This window comes from Sinocyclocheilus grahami, unplaced genomic scaffold, assembly GCF_001515645.1.
Source record: "Sinocyclocheilus grahami isolate Dianchi unplaced genomic scaffold, SAMN03320097.WGS_v1.1 scaffold79.1, whole genome shotgun sequence".
In the NCBI taxonomy this organism is placed as follows: domain Eukaryota; kingdom Metazoa; phylum Chordata; class Actinopteri; order Cypriniformes; family Cyprinidae; genus Sinocyclocheilus; species Sinocyclocheilus grahami.
In genome coordinates this window covers 1,643,798-1,658,030 of record NW_015505258.1, presented here as the reverse complement: position 1 = coordinate 1,658,030, position 14,233 = coordinate 1,643,798, and the positions used below count along the sequence as shown (strand labels likewise).

General features: G+C 37.0%; 1 protein-coding gene across 1 annotated transcript in view; it reads right to left on the bottom strand.

Moving 5' to 3' along the window:
* LOC107586290 (tumor necrosis factor alpha-induced protein 2-like) overlaps window positions 1-14,233 on the bottom strand; it is a 35,781-nt gene that overhangs the window by 14,287 nt on the left and 7,261 nt on the right. Inside the window, exons 3-4 of the mRNA XM_016273575.1 lie at window positions 6,945-7,427; window positions 3,806-4,011 (exon numbers count right to left, since the gene is read on the bottom strand). Of these exons, the coding sequence (XP_016129061.1) occupies window positions 3,806-4,011; window positions 6,945-7,427 (689 nt within the window). The remainder of the gene's footprint in view (window positions 1-3,805; window positions 4,012-6,944; window positions 7,428-14,233) is intronic.

The following is a 14,233-nucleotide window of genomic DNA, read 5'->3' as shown; positions in this document are numbered from 1 at the left end:
CATGCCCCACAGGAACTTAAATAGGATAATAAACTGTTTGTCTACACTAGTACAGATATCTATCTATTTGTATGCCTCAAAAAACCCTTACATTTTAAGACTTTTTCTAACTTTTTATTTTAGGATATATTAAAATAGAAAAAGTGATTTTAAATTGTAATAATATTTAACAATAATACTTCATTTACTGTACTTTTGGTCAAATAAATGCAGCTTCAGTGGACATAAGAGACTTCTTTCAAAAACATTACAAAATCTTACCGACCCCAAACTTTTGAACGGTAATATAATGCATAATCTTGCTCCAGTCTCAGACAGTAAGTGGTTCTACCTCATATATATATATATATATATATATATATATATATATATATATATATATATATATATATGCGTTTGTGTAGAATGATAGACTTTAATATTGGAAAAGCAATGATCCAGATGTTGAAAGCCATGTAGTTTAAATGGGTTTTATCCCACAGTCATTAAAATGCGGAGCTTTGCCAGTAACTGCGCTGAGCTGTGCAGAGGACAACACTAGTTCTTTGTTTCCACAGAGTCTCACGCACTAAATTCATGGTGTGGAGCATGCTTGACTTAAGCATGGACATGTCACCACCCTTCCTTAATGAAAACCACAGGGACAAAACTATTGCCTTTTAAGGGCACGTATGGTACATATGCTACATATATATACCCCCACCTACAACTTCTAAGAGCACATAACACTGTTTTCTTTTGGCTGAGGATTTAAAAGGGTGGGGGCTGACAACCAACTCGACTGAAAAACCTGACTAAGCAAGATATCCGCTAACATAGCTCCAACACACCTGCCCAACCAACACCTCTCAGCAGGACCAATCAGCCGTTACAAGGAAAAGATTTGCCTGGATTCTAGGAATGTAATGGAATATGATCTGTTCTTTGTCGTGCCACAGGTTCAGGACCATTTTCCATTAACCCTCTATGTTTCAGAGTTAAAATCATCCTTCTGTCAAGTCGGAGCAGGAGAAAACCAAAGAACTTGAGGAATAGCAGCCCACAGAAACTCCCGTTCTCATTCATTCACTTCCCCTATTTAATGCTCAGCATGTGCAGAGTAGACATATTTTCCCCAGAAGTGAAATATTTAATAAGTGGAGGATGATTGCATTTCCTGCCTCTGCCTTAGCGGCGCAGATGGGTCGAGCAATACTGAGCCCGTCCTGAAGGAATTTCACAGGCTAAAATTTTGTTTCAATGTCCAGGCCCAGTGAGGCTTCCAAGTGACAACTGGCCTCGCCTGCCACTGGAGACCTTTAGGTCAGGATGCAAAGTGATGACATGAGCCTTCTCAGGACAGAACGGTCCCACTCCCTTCATAATTTATTTGGACATGGCCAACGTCAACAGAACAATCCTAAATTGGACCATTTGGAAAACGCGAACTCCACCTTACTCTAAGTGCTACCCTGCCCTCGCTTAATGCTTGTTGGTTTATTTGACATGCATGAACAAATTCTCCTGCCAAATGTTGGACAATAGCTGGATAAGGTGGAAGTGTTGGCTATTCCTTTCACAAGTGACTCTGCCAGTTGGCATGCAGGAATATTTGCTATCATAAACGGGAATGCATTGATTGCAAACATTCCACTCAGATACTGATTCCATGGCGGCCATGACAGAATGGTTCTCAGCTGTAGTTATGGCTTATGGTTGGAGGTTGCGGCTTGTAATTTGGCGAGGTCTGGAAATCATTCACTAGTATGAGGGGTAAACGCCCTTCTATATGGCTTCTTTATCAATTCAGCCATGTCATCTTACACTCTGCCAATCCCAAAGACAAATAAATGCTTTCAGTCCTGATAGATACCAGCCATCCGAATGCAACGTAGACCTTGCTCTCTGAACTCACAGCAAAGCAACAATGGGGTTTAGTTGCAACATCCTTTGTGTTCCAAGAAAAATTTTTCATATTGTTGCGACATCATGGAAAGGATGGTATTGTTGTTAAAAAAAACATTTATTTGGTATTAAATTTAGTTGGGCTGCCCTCGACTAAGGATTTTTCTATATAATATCAATTATAAGTTGTGCTATAGTCTAAAATTTGTAAAACAGTGACACAGGAAGTAAAGGCATTGAGAATGTTTTAACAACTCCTACTCAAGTGAAATCTGATCTGGCTTAGCAGAAGTTGACAATTGACAGTTGAAAGTTGAAACACCTCCATGAACAGCATTCACGTCCTGTTCTTTGCTCCATTTTTTGGATTTTCTTGTAAGGCATGCGTGGCCTTACACATTATCTGAAGTGTTACTTCCTTGTTTAATCTTTCCTATGCTCCATATATTCTTTTAACGCATCGTTGTGAAGATGTTTGATAACATTCTTCAAAAAGACTCTCTGTGAACTAAATACTTAAAGATTTGATTATCATTCCCTCAGGAATGTGGGACCACTTGAGAACAGCTGGGTGGATGGAGCAATGCTTTCTTTTGTCACAACACTTATGCCTGCAAAATAAATGGGAAGTAGGCCTTTTATTTAAGCTCATACACAATAACTTTTTTGGAATACTTAAGAAACCACAAAAACAGACTAAACTGAGAAAAAATGTGTTCACCATTGGCATCTGATCAATGTGTGAACAAAAATGCTCTTCACCCAAATAACAGATAAATAATAAAGCATCTGGTGGTCTCTTCAGCTGAGAGTTGCTGACTTGGAAACCCACATGACTGCTGCGGGAGGTCACCAGAAGGTTTCCCATCAACATAATTTGGCTAAATTGATTTTTTTCCTGTGTCAGCTGGGACATTCAAAGCAGCAAGATTCACTAACCCTGTCCCCCCCTGCTGAAACAAAGCAAAGACATGACCAAACATGACACTGTGGGGCACATTTAGTTCCCCTTTGCTCAGATTCCTCTTTTATCATGTTCCATGCTGCATTTACACAAGGAGAAGAGATTGATGGTTTAAATTTGACAGCCCCTTATAGCCCATATGTTGAAAACGGCAGAAAAGTCTTGAAAATGCATGCCGCTCTGACAGGCATGTTCCCCGATTATCAATCTTTCTGCAAAATTTTGTTCCAACTCTAATCAAACACACATGAACCTGTTAATCAGAGTCTTGCTTAAAATTATTGTGTAATTATGTAAGAGCAATTATGTAAGAGCAGGGCTGAAACTAAATTCTACTAGGCTGAGCACACAATGAACTCTGTTGACTGTTTAACAAATGCACAAGCAACCGCTAACACTTGTAGATATGTTTGCAAAACAGTACAGGCCTGTGACGCTAGCAACTGGTACTGCTAACTTGATGTTCCTGATCTTGTCCTTCACAACCATCCTTTATGCCAATATTCTTTAACCAACAGAGCCTGCAAGTTGTTGCTGGTTTTGAACCTTATCTCTCCTTGTCTTGCAGTAAAAAGCCTGAAACCTGCAATCATGTGCAAATTCCTGCCTTGCATGTACCATGCGCATGTAGGACAAATTAAACAATCAAACTCTGGTACAGTACAGTTGTGGTCAAAAGTTTAGGAACAAGCATTAAAGATTGTACATTTATAGTTGAATTAATTTGCAAATAATTCCATGTTTAATGCTATCACAGTCTGTTTGTATATTTTCTAGAAGTACCAAATACTAAATACTGTATTACACTGACACAAACCATTACAAAACAACTGTTATAAATAGCTAAACTGCCAATGTGTGTTTACTTATTTTTACGTACTGTGAGGAATATGAGTCTATGAGTTGCTGAATGGTTATTCTACAAATGCACAGCTTCATATTCAGTTGACTGTTTACCTGAAAGTGGCTCCCTGGGTTTGACCTCAGGCACCTCCTCCACCGGCTCCTTCTCAGGCCCCTGAGATGAGTGGTCCTGCATGGACTCCCTCTTCATTTTGCCCTTGCCCACCATCTTCAGGAAGGAGAGTGGACTGGCGGAGTCAGGATCAGTTTCTGAGCACAGGTCACCATTGGTCAAGCTCTCCTTGCACTTTCCGGCCATTCTATAGAAGAAGAAAGTTGATGAGGAGAAGCATGCTGTGTGTCTATTCTACTAGTGGCAACAAATGGGACTGTAAAAATCATTTTACAAACACTCCTACCTCCCATTTGCAATAAATCACCAAAAAAAAGTTATTAGTCCTAAACAGTTTATCTCACTCTGTTTCTTTCTCATCTTAGTGCTGGGAACCAATATGGGCCGTCCACTTTTCAGCTGCCTTTTTCTCCATTCATTTTTCCCCATGGGGATTTTAAAACAAGTCTTTGTAAAGGAGTAATATAAGTCATGAACCAACCAGCTACAAAGTGAATCACAACATTACAAACCATGAATTGAAGCAAAATAGTATTGGAATAACGGACTGTGTTCTTATGTCTTAATTTATGCATTTAAATCCCATTAAAATGAACCAAATCCACACTGTAGGAGAAAAAAAAATCTTCTGCAGTGAGTTGCAGTTCCTTTCTGTACAAATACTGGCCACATAGACACAGACGAGGAACACAAGATGGACAGAGAAGATGGGAAAAGTACTGGTAATATCTACGCAAATGATGTTATAAGAGGTCAAATTGGAATCAATGTAAGGCAAATCATCTGAATTTACAGGTACCGAGATGAATAATTCACTCAGTTTTCATGCTTTCAGTTGATGTGTGCTGTGTGGATAAATGAAGAGAATAACACCATGTTGGTTCTTCAGGAGGTGATTGTGTCAAGATCAGAAACTACAGAGCAGCTGCAGTGTGTTTGGTGCTGCTGTGTGTTCTTCTGCTGACTACAGTCCGTGTGTCACACTCACTCAAGAAATGCAACAGTTTTTATCCAAGAATGAAAACCTGACCAATGAGAGAGAACAGCTAAGAAATTAACTTCTGATTCTTGGTAAAGCTTCTTTAGTCTATGCAGTTATTTGCTGCAATATTTTTAAGCAAAATGTGTCCATTTCTGGTGTCATCTGCTTCCACTTATTTTTAGCTGTACAAAACATCTCTTTATGCTGCTTGATATTACAAACTGGTTTTTCTTACCAAAAAAATTTTTGTATTGTTATACATATTTATTTGTGTAAATATAAACAAACTGGTCGGTAGCGCAAATTGCTTTATTGTTTACTGCCCTTTGTTATTTTTATTCTTTTCCATATCAAACATTCAGAAATTAGGTGGATACAGCAGATATTTTTAAAGCATGATGGATTGGGTTGTGGTCTCAGTAACTTTCAGTAAACAAAATCTATAAGTATACTATCTGTTATAAGTCACAGACAGATGAGTGTAAATGGGAATAAAAAGCTAACAGCTGAGCTGGTTGTGTTTACAGATGGATGGACTTACTATCAATTCGATTTTTACTACATGTCTAGTGAGTCGAAGGACTTGAATGAGAGCAGAAGATACTGTATAGAGAGAGGAGCAGATCTAATTTTCATAAACAACAGAGAGAAGCAAGATTTTAGTTTTATGTGCGTTTATATTTTTTAGCGGCTAAATGAGAGATGGTCAGATTAAATGTGTCCGTTGTCTGTTTATGATATAAATGTAAGTGTAATTGTTTAATCTGTTCAGGTTATGAGGGTCTGGAGAGCCAAAATGGACATCGAGCAGAGAACTGTGGTGTGATTGTGGATAATGACCCAAGGTTGCCTACTGTATTTAGATGGCATGATGTTGCATGCAACAGAGATTTTCAATGGATCTGAGAAAGGGGAGGTTACAGCTCATACTGCCATAGGAACATCACACACCTTTTGACAAGTTTAACAGTACAAAACTTTTGTAATAACTTCTCATCATCTAAAGCAGTGTTTCTTAACCATGCTCCGGAAGCACGTCTCCTTTGTCACAGCTTAACTGGTTCAATGAGGGAAAGAGATTAACTTGAGAAAAGATGGAGGAATATAAAAATATTACTTTAAAGATGTTGATTATATATGCAGAATAAATATATTTTACATTTATTGCAAAATATCCATATAAATACTCAAGTAGTTTGAGAGTGTAGGGAAACGTAATTTGCAGTGCTTCATGGGTGTGGGCTGGCACTAAAAAGTTATTTTGGTGCAATTTGCTTGCTTCGATTCCCTAATTGTTGGGGATTTCTCTACAGAATCATGGGTAATGTACAGTAGGTTTTCACCATTAATTCTACTGTTAAACACAATTATTAATAAGTTGAAATAATGCGGGCTAATGGCTTCATCAAAAGTATATACCATTGATCAACAACCTTATAGTTTACAGTAGGTCTGTTTTTTAATAGTCAATCAAAAACTTACAGTGAAACCAGCATAGTCTGATTCCTGATTTAATGACTCTTCTGAACCGGTTCATTTTAATTAATAAACTACTGATTACTACGTATACAATGCTTTTATGACTTTTTTACATTTTATATACTTTTTGGAATTTACATTTTTTTTAATGAAATATCCTTTTAAAGGCCAATTTGGGGATTTCTCTACAGAATCATGGGTAATGTACAGTAGGTTTTCACCATTAATTCTACTGTTAAACACAATTATTAATAAGTTGAAATAATGCGGGCTAATGGCTTCATCAAAAGTATATACCATTGATCAACAACCTTATAGTTTACAGTAGGTCTGTTTTTTAATAGTCAATCAAAAACTTACAGTGAAACCAGCATAGTCTGATTCCTGATTTAATGACTCTTCTGAACCGGTTCATTTTAATTAATAAACTACTGATTACTACGTATACAATGCTTTTATGACTTTTTTTACATTTTATATACTTTTTGGAATTTACATTTTTTTTAATGAAATATCCTTTTAAAGGCCAAATATTGGACTGCATTTATGCCACTTGCATTTATGACACTTGATAAAAGTTTGTATAGACACACCTTGAAGTAATTAACTCGTTAATCAACGGTTAAGGAAGCATTAAGAGGAAACGGAAGCCATCATACCGTAGCAAGCTCCCTTCTGAACTCCGTCGGCCCTTCTTCTTCCTCTGCATGGGTGAGGCTGAACCTATAGAGCCCTGTGGGGAGGGGGCGTCCTTTCCCTTGCTCCTGCCAGACATGCGCAAGTTCTTGCTCAGTTTTCCTAGGGTCTTGAGGGGAGAGACCCCTTTCATGCGTTCCAGGGTGCTTTTGATGGAGCCTCCTTTCCCTGATCTTCCACGCCGCACCTCATTAGCCTCATTTTCATCCTCCTCATCCTCAAATGGGTTTCTGTCCCGGGGCACACGCCCATCCAGAAGTGAGCCTCCGTTGCTTCTGGGCCAGTCCTCATCTGAGCCAGGCTCCTCAAATGGTTTGAGGTTAAGACTCATTTTTCTGAGAATGAACTCACTACGTGTAGTCGACAAGTCCACGCTGAACCTGCCTCCCTTCAGGCGAGACGGGAGGTTCTTAAGGACTGGCATGGTTGCGCTGGGAGGATATATGCTGGAAGAGAGATAAAACAATTAAAGGCATATCTTTCAACATCACCACTACCAGAGTAAGCCATTACAGATGCACTCTGACTCTGCTTATACAAACAGGAAATTACTGCCACACGGGCCAGTACACTGGCATTCATCCATGATGCTGCTATTAGCTTTCATTTTTTATGAAAACGTTCCTTCAACTTCCTTGGTTCTTTCCAGTTTACAGCACAGCTGAAATTGCATAGTAAAATGAACATAGAAATCAAGAAAGTGGATCTTATGAAACAGTAGATTTCAATAGTGCCTGATATGTAGTGTGGGTAAATGACATATCATCTATTCATTTATATAAATTACAGTAAAGTTGTTTGGCACATTTACTTGATACTTATGCAATAAGTATGGCTTCACATGAATTGGAATATATGCACTACTGTTCAAAAGTTTGGGATCACAATTTTTTTTTAAATAAATTAATACTTCAATGATTCATCCATGATGCTGCTATTAGCTTTCATTTTTTATGAAAACGTTCCTTCAACTTCCTTGGTTCTTTCCAGTTTACAGCACAGCTGAAATTGCATAGTAAAATGAACATAGAAATCAAGAAAGTGGATCTTATGAAACAGTAGATTTCAATAGTGTCTGATATGTAATGTGGGTAAATGACATATCATCTATTCATTTATATAAATTACAGTAAAGTTATTTTTTCAAATACTGTACATTATTGTAGGTCCTCTTTGCCCCGCCTCTCTCAAACGCTTCGTTTTCTACAAAGTCTCTCCTTCCGACAAGCACAGTCTGCTCTGATTGGCCAGCTGACCCAGTGCATTGTGATTGGCCGAACACCACGCTATTGTAACGCCCCTTACCATAATCGCGAGCTTCATCTTTCAAAATAAATGTAAAGACAGTAAATAATGTCATTAGTTTTACCATCAGTTCAAGCCCGAAAGAGGAACAGAGTCGTGGTACAGACACAGTAATGATGCAGTACACAAGCCGCGGTTAAGACAGTTGTCGCACTCTCTCACACACACAAACACGCGCGCACGCACACACGATGCACAAAACTCCGCATTTGAACAGTCAATAGCATTTTCTACAAAGTCCCTCCTTCTGACAAGCGCAGTCTGCTCTGATTGGCCAGCTGACCCAGTGCATTGTGATTGGCCGAACACCACACTATTGTAACGCCCCTTACCATAATCGCGAGCTTCATCTTTCAAAATAAATGTAAAGACAGTAAATAATGTCATTAATTTTACCATCAGTTCAAGCCCGAAAGAGGAACAGAGTCGTGGTACAGACACAGTAATGATGCAGTACACAAGCCACGGTTAAGACAGTTGTCGCTCTCTCTCACACACACACACACGAAACCACGACTTCTTTTTTTGCGTGCACATTCTTAACTTTGATAAAGAATATCTCTTTGGTTTTGAGACTTTAGTCTTTGCAACTTCAGGGATCTTATCTATGCACAATCAGCTTGTAACACTCCAAAGAGAAAGGAAAACTTGAAATCACATCATATGACCCCTTTAATAAAAAATAATAAGAGGTAATTGCGACTTTTTATCTCACAATTCTGACTTTTTCCTCAGAAATGCATGTTATAAACTCACAATTCGGACTTTGTTTTCTCAGGATTGCATGATATTAACATGCAAATGCAAGAAAAAAAATTCTAACTTTATGACATGCAATTGAAAGCTATTAAGTCAGAATTGTGAAATATAAACTCGCAATTGAAAGCTATTAAGTCAGAATTGTGAAATATAAACTCGCAATTGTGAGAAAAAAGAAACTCACAATAAACTCGCAATTCTGCGAGTTTATATTTCACAATTCTGACTTAATAGCTTTCAATTGCATGTCATAAAGTTAGAATTTTTTCTTGCAAAACTCTTCAAATTCAGCTTCGCTATCAAAGGAATAAATTACATTTTAAAATACAGTATATTCTAATAGAAAAACTCCTAATAGAAAACGGTTATTTTAAATTATAATAATATACAGGTATTATAATTTAAATGATAATTTATTAGATCATCACAATTAAAAGAACCAAAGACTTAAACTACTTCAGTCTGTGTGCATTGAATTTATTTAATACACGAGTTTCACAATTTGAGTTGAATTACTGAAATAAATGAACTTTTCCACGACATTCTAATTTATTGAGATGCACCTGTATAAGTATCTTAAAAAATGTTTTTACTGTATTTTTGATCAAATAAATTCAGCCTTGGAAAGCATAAGACTCTTCTTATTGTATCTGTGTTTTAAACTAGACTTGTTCTTTTCTTTGTTGTATGACACATGTACCGCTCAGCCCCATTTAATTTTACTGATGCACATCTACTCAATATCAACATAACATCATCATAGCAAACAGTATTACACAACAGAGATAACAGATCTGACAGTTTTATATGTAAGATTACTGATTTTATGATGGGTAGAATCAGAAGCACACCCTTTGGTTAATCTTGAAGAGAACTTTTGATGTTGCGCCTGCCTACATTACAAGTGTAATAAAATATTTGTTATACTCAAATGGAAGTAAAATAACACATACAGCCTTGAGAATGAGAACAAACTTATTCTGGCTAGGACAAGCAACCCAAAACGTATATCTGGCATGACACGACTCACCCAGTGTTATGCCTGAACATACTAAATCTTGTGTAAATAAACAAAAGGAGGCTTCAACTTGATGAACCGAGTCTATTTCAAGAAAACATGTTTGCCTCTTTCAAAGGCTTCTTTGCTAGAATAGCCCTCTTGGATATTTATGGCTGGTGACAAAAGGGGATAGGAACAGCGCTGAATCACTTCCGGTTTGCTAATTTGTGTATGTGTGTGTGTATACGAGTGGGCCGATTCTTAATGAATGATTAGCTTTGGGTTAACAGCTGTCTACCTGGCTTCCTCGCGATAAAAACTACATTCTGCCATTTTAACAATAGCTCAGTAAACAAAAAAGAAAATTTTTATTACCGACATGTTTCTGAGATCAAAGTCATCTTCCATGCAGTAACTTGGAGACTAATTTCAGTGTGTAACAGCCAACAAGCCTTAAATTCCTAGAGAGGGTCTATTGTTTGTGGCTTCCTACCTCTTTTAAATAATTATGTCTGCATGATTTTTCCATATGGCTCACCTACCATTCAGGGCTTATTCTTTCATGATCATTTACACTGGAAGACGTGGGTAAGGCCATGAACATACTGAAAGTGGCCGACATAATTTTTCAACTGTTATTGTCGATATAATAAAAATGAGTGGGGAAACAACATTGAACCCCATTGACTTTCATTGTATGCACAGAAAAACACTGAAACGTGTTTTACAGAAAAAAGAAAGTCTTACCGATTTAGAATGGAATGAGGTTAGTAATGATGAGAGGTGTTTCATTTTTTTACCTGACTTGCCACTTGATCATTGAATCACCAGTAGGATTTAATTATTAGACAAGAAGGAAATTTACATAGCAAATGGAGTGATTGAGGAGGAGAACATAAGTTACACAACTGCTTAACAACAGAGTTCATTTATGCTTAAACTGTTTAACAGGGGATTAACAAGTTAAGTTAATGAGTTAATAGGAAAAAATGTGACCCAAATGTCTTACGGCAATTGAAGTTCCATTGCAAATCATCTTCTCTCTCAACATTCCCACTGAAATTCCAGCTCTAATTATAAACCTTACAGTGGAGCCAATATGGAACTTCGGGTTAGATCATTGGGTGAGATATAAAAGCCATACTACCGCTTTCCCAGACCAACTCCTCTTCCGGTCTCATACAGGTAGAGGACAAAAGGGACAGGTCCCCCGCATTACAGTCAATGGCAGTGGCATTCTCTAATAAGTGGATAACTGGATAAATCCAAGGAGAAACCTATATGTCACTGACTCACTGTAAAAATATGATGTTAAATTGGCATCTGTGTATTATGGGATGGCATAATGGTGCCTGTATATTTTTTACAACAGACAAAGACAAAATATTGAATATAAAATACTGCAATGAACATTAACTAAATAGATAATGTAACACAAAACACTCTAATGTGCATTACAGATAACAGAAAAAATAAGTAAATGACAGAATACAGTCATTTTACTTGCTAAAATCATCAATTAGTAAAATTACATATAATGTGATATTAAAAGGGTAATTCACCACTGACAAGATGGGGTTTTAATAAAAACCAACTGTCTATGCAGTAGAAACATGATTAGTTTTTTTTTTAAATCAGTGCTAGAGAAACAGAGAAAAGGGGCTGTTGTGAAAAAAGGTAGGAAAACTTCAATGCCCATAATGCATTGGGCTTCATCAGGGATACAAAAATGCAGAAGTATGAACTGTGGTTTTCACAAAAACTCTAAAGCTGTAAAAAGCCTGCCAGATGGCCTGTTTGGAGACTTCAACAGACGGAAGAATAATACAGATGTTTAATTTACTTATACTACAGACACTGTACTAATGCTGGTTAAAAACTGTTGAATTTAAGCTTTAAACCATTTAGTTTTTCACTGTATGTGGTAAGTAACAGTTGGCCAATTAAGGGTTTTTTACAGTTTTTTTCCCCCTGGAAAAACTATATTCTTGTTTGTACTATTTGGTTAGTGTCAACGATGGTTTCTGGAGGATGCCAAAATACCAACATCTTGTGAAATCTAAGACGCATAAGCTTAGTCTCACTCTGTTCGCACCATAATCCTCCTCATCTGCATCTACCATTTCAAAATTATGCGGAACCACTGCAGTGCCAGTACGGTTCAAAGTCTACAGCCATCCTGTCTCTTAGCAGGGATGGGCAGTGAGTTACACGCAAACGGAGGCAGGACTGGTCTTAATATGTGACAGACAGAGGCATTGCTTCTGTTGTAGCTTTGGGTTTCAGGCTCTGGTTAAAGGAAAAGCACTGGAATGTTGGAGAGAGCCAAAGACAACCTCCCAATGACTTTCCCCAAGGTGAAGTTTCAATGCTCCTGAATTCATAGGGTAATGCAAGTACATGATCTCAAACAGGTCCAGTAAAATTTTGAGAACGGATTATAAGTGTTTTAATTGAAAATAGATCTGGTTGATAGATAGATAGATCGATAGATAGATAGATAGATAGATAGATAAGATAGATAGATAGATAGATTTTGGTTTGTGTGTCACTGAAGCCATAAAAGTGATTGAGGATCACCATTATATTACAGATGAACTCAAACAAGCACAGCATTATATGGGTACCACAAGGTCAGGTCACTTGTTTTGACGTAACCAACATTTGCCAATCTTAGTCGTCCATCTTGACATTGGAATATGCCCTGCTATAAAGTCTTGTGCTTTTCCAGGACATATTATCTTTCTCTTGGGAGTAAATCTTTAACTGTACACCAGGAGAACAATGTTAGATGACCTTATGAGATTTGCTGTGAATGAGGATGGAATCTTTCTTTTTTTAAACGGGAAGGATAAATATTTTACTTAATAAGCAGGAAGAGAAAAGTATTAAGTCAGCTAGTTTAGAATTCAGTCGAACAATTTTTTTGCATTGTCATGTGACGAGGTTGCAAAAAAAGATTTGTAAATGAAGATTAGATTGAAAGACAGAGAGGACAGTAACCGCTGACACTGTATTCAGTTTAGTTAATATGAGATGTATTAGTTTCCCTCAAAAAACAAAAAACTGACTCAAACAGTTATGTTAAAAATAAAATATTATATTTTGTAATATATTTATAAGCGTTACGCCCCCTTTCACCCTTTCATTCTCTTATTTTTAAAGACATATTCAACATAGTAATAAAATATCCCAATATTTCATTCATTTAACACAGTTCTGATCAAATCCAGAGTTGTAAACAATAAAAACGGAAGCGTTATTGCAGTATTACAGGAGGTAACGTCTTCACAGAGTTTAACATGGTTACAAATTACACGAGAGCTAATTAAACTCTGCAAGTCCGGTGAAATTTAACACTTTATAATAACAAAGGGGAAATAAAAAACTTACAGGGTCCATGTCGATCGGTCTTCATGTCAGGAACCAGAAGTAAAAATATTTGACTGAAATAATGAGATATTAATTCAAATCGAGGAACGTCACCTACGCCAGCAGCGTAAACCACCGTTCAGAGCAAGTGATATATGGAGCTGCGCTGCCAGGACTTTTACTTTTTATTGGTGGGCTGGACTTAGAGAAAATGCACATTCAGCTGCAAGCACACAAGAGCAAGTAAACCGCAAAATGTTTAAATAAAATATAATATAAAATAAAACAATCACATTTATATTTAAATTAAATGATTCAAATTAAAATTATTAATTAAAAACACTTTAGGAACACATTTTTTATTAATTTAAAATATGTATTATTATTATTATTATTATTATTATTATTATTATTATTATTATTATTATTATTATTATTATTATTATTATTATTATTATTATTATTATTATTATTATTATTATTATTATTATTATTATTATTATTATTATTATTAAATAAAATGTAAGAACGTTCAAAAGATGCCTTCAGGTTCTCCAAAAAGTTTTCACCAGTGTCTGCCTCAAGCAGGCTATGTCGTCATTTTTATGTTGTCATTGATTTAGTGTGTCTGTGTGTGTCAGACGTAGGTCCCCCATTCGCCCAGGCAGGGCTCCAAGTCCCCAGTTCAGCCCAGGGAGGGCTCCCGATCCCCAGTTCAGCCCAGGGAGGGCTCCTGTTTCCCCGTTCAGCCAAGGGAGGGCTCCTGTTCCAGAGTATAGCCCACGGAGGGCTCCTGTTCCCGAGTATAGCCCACGG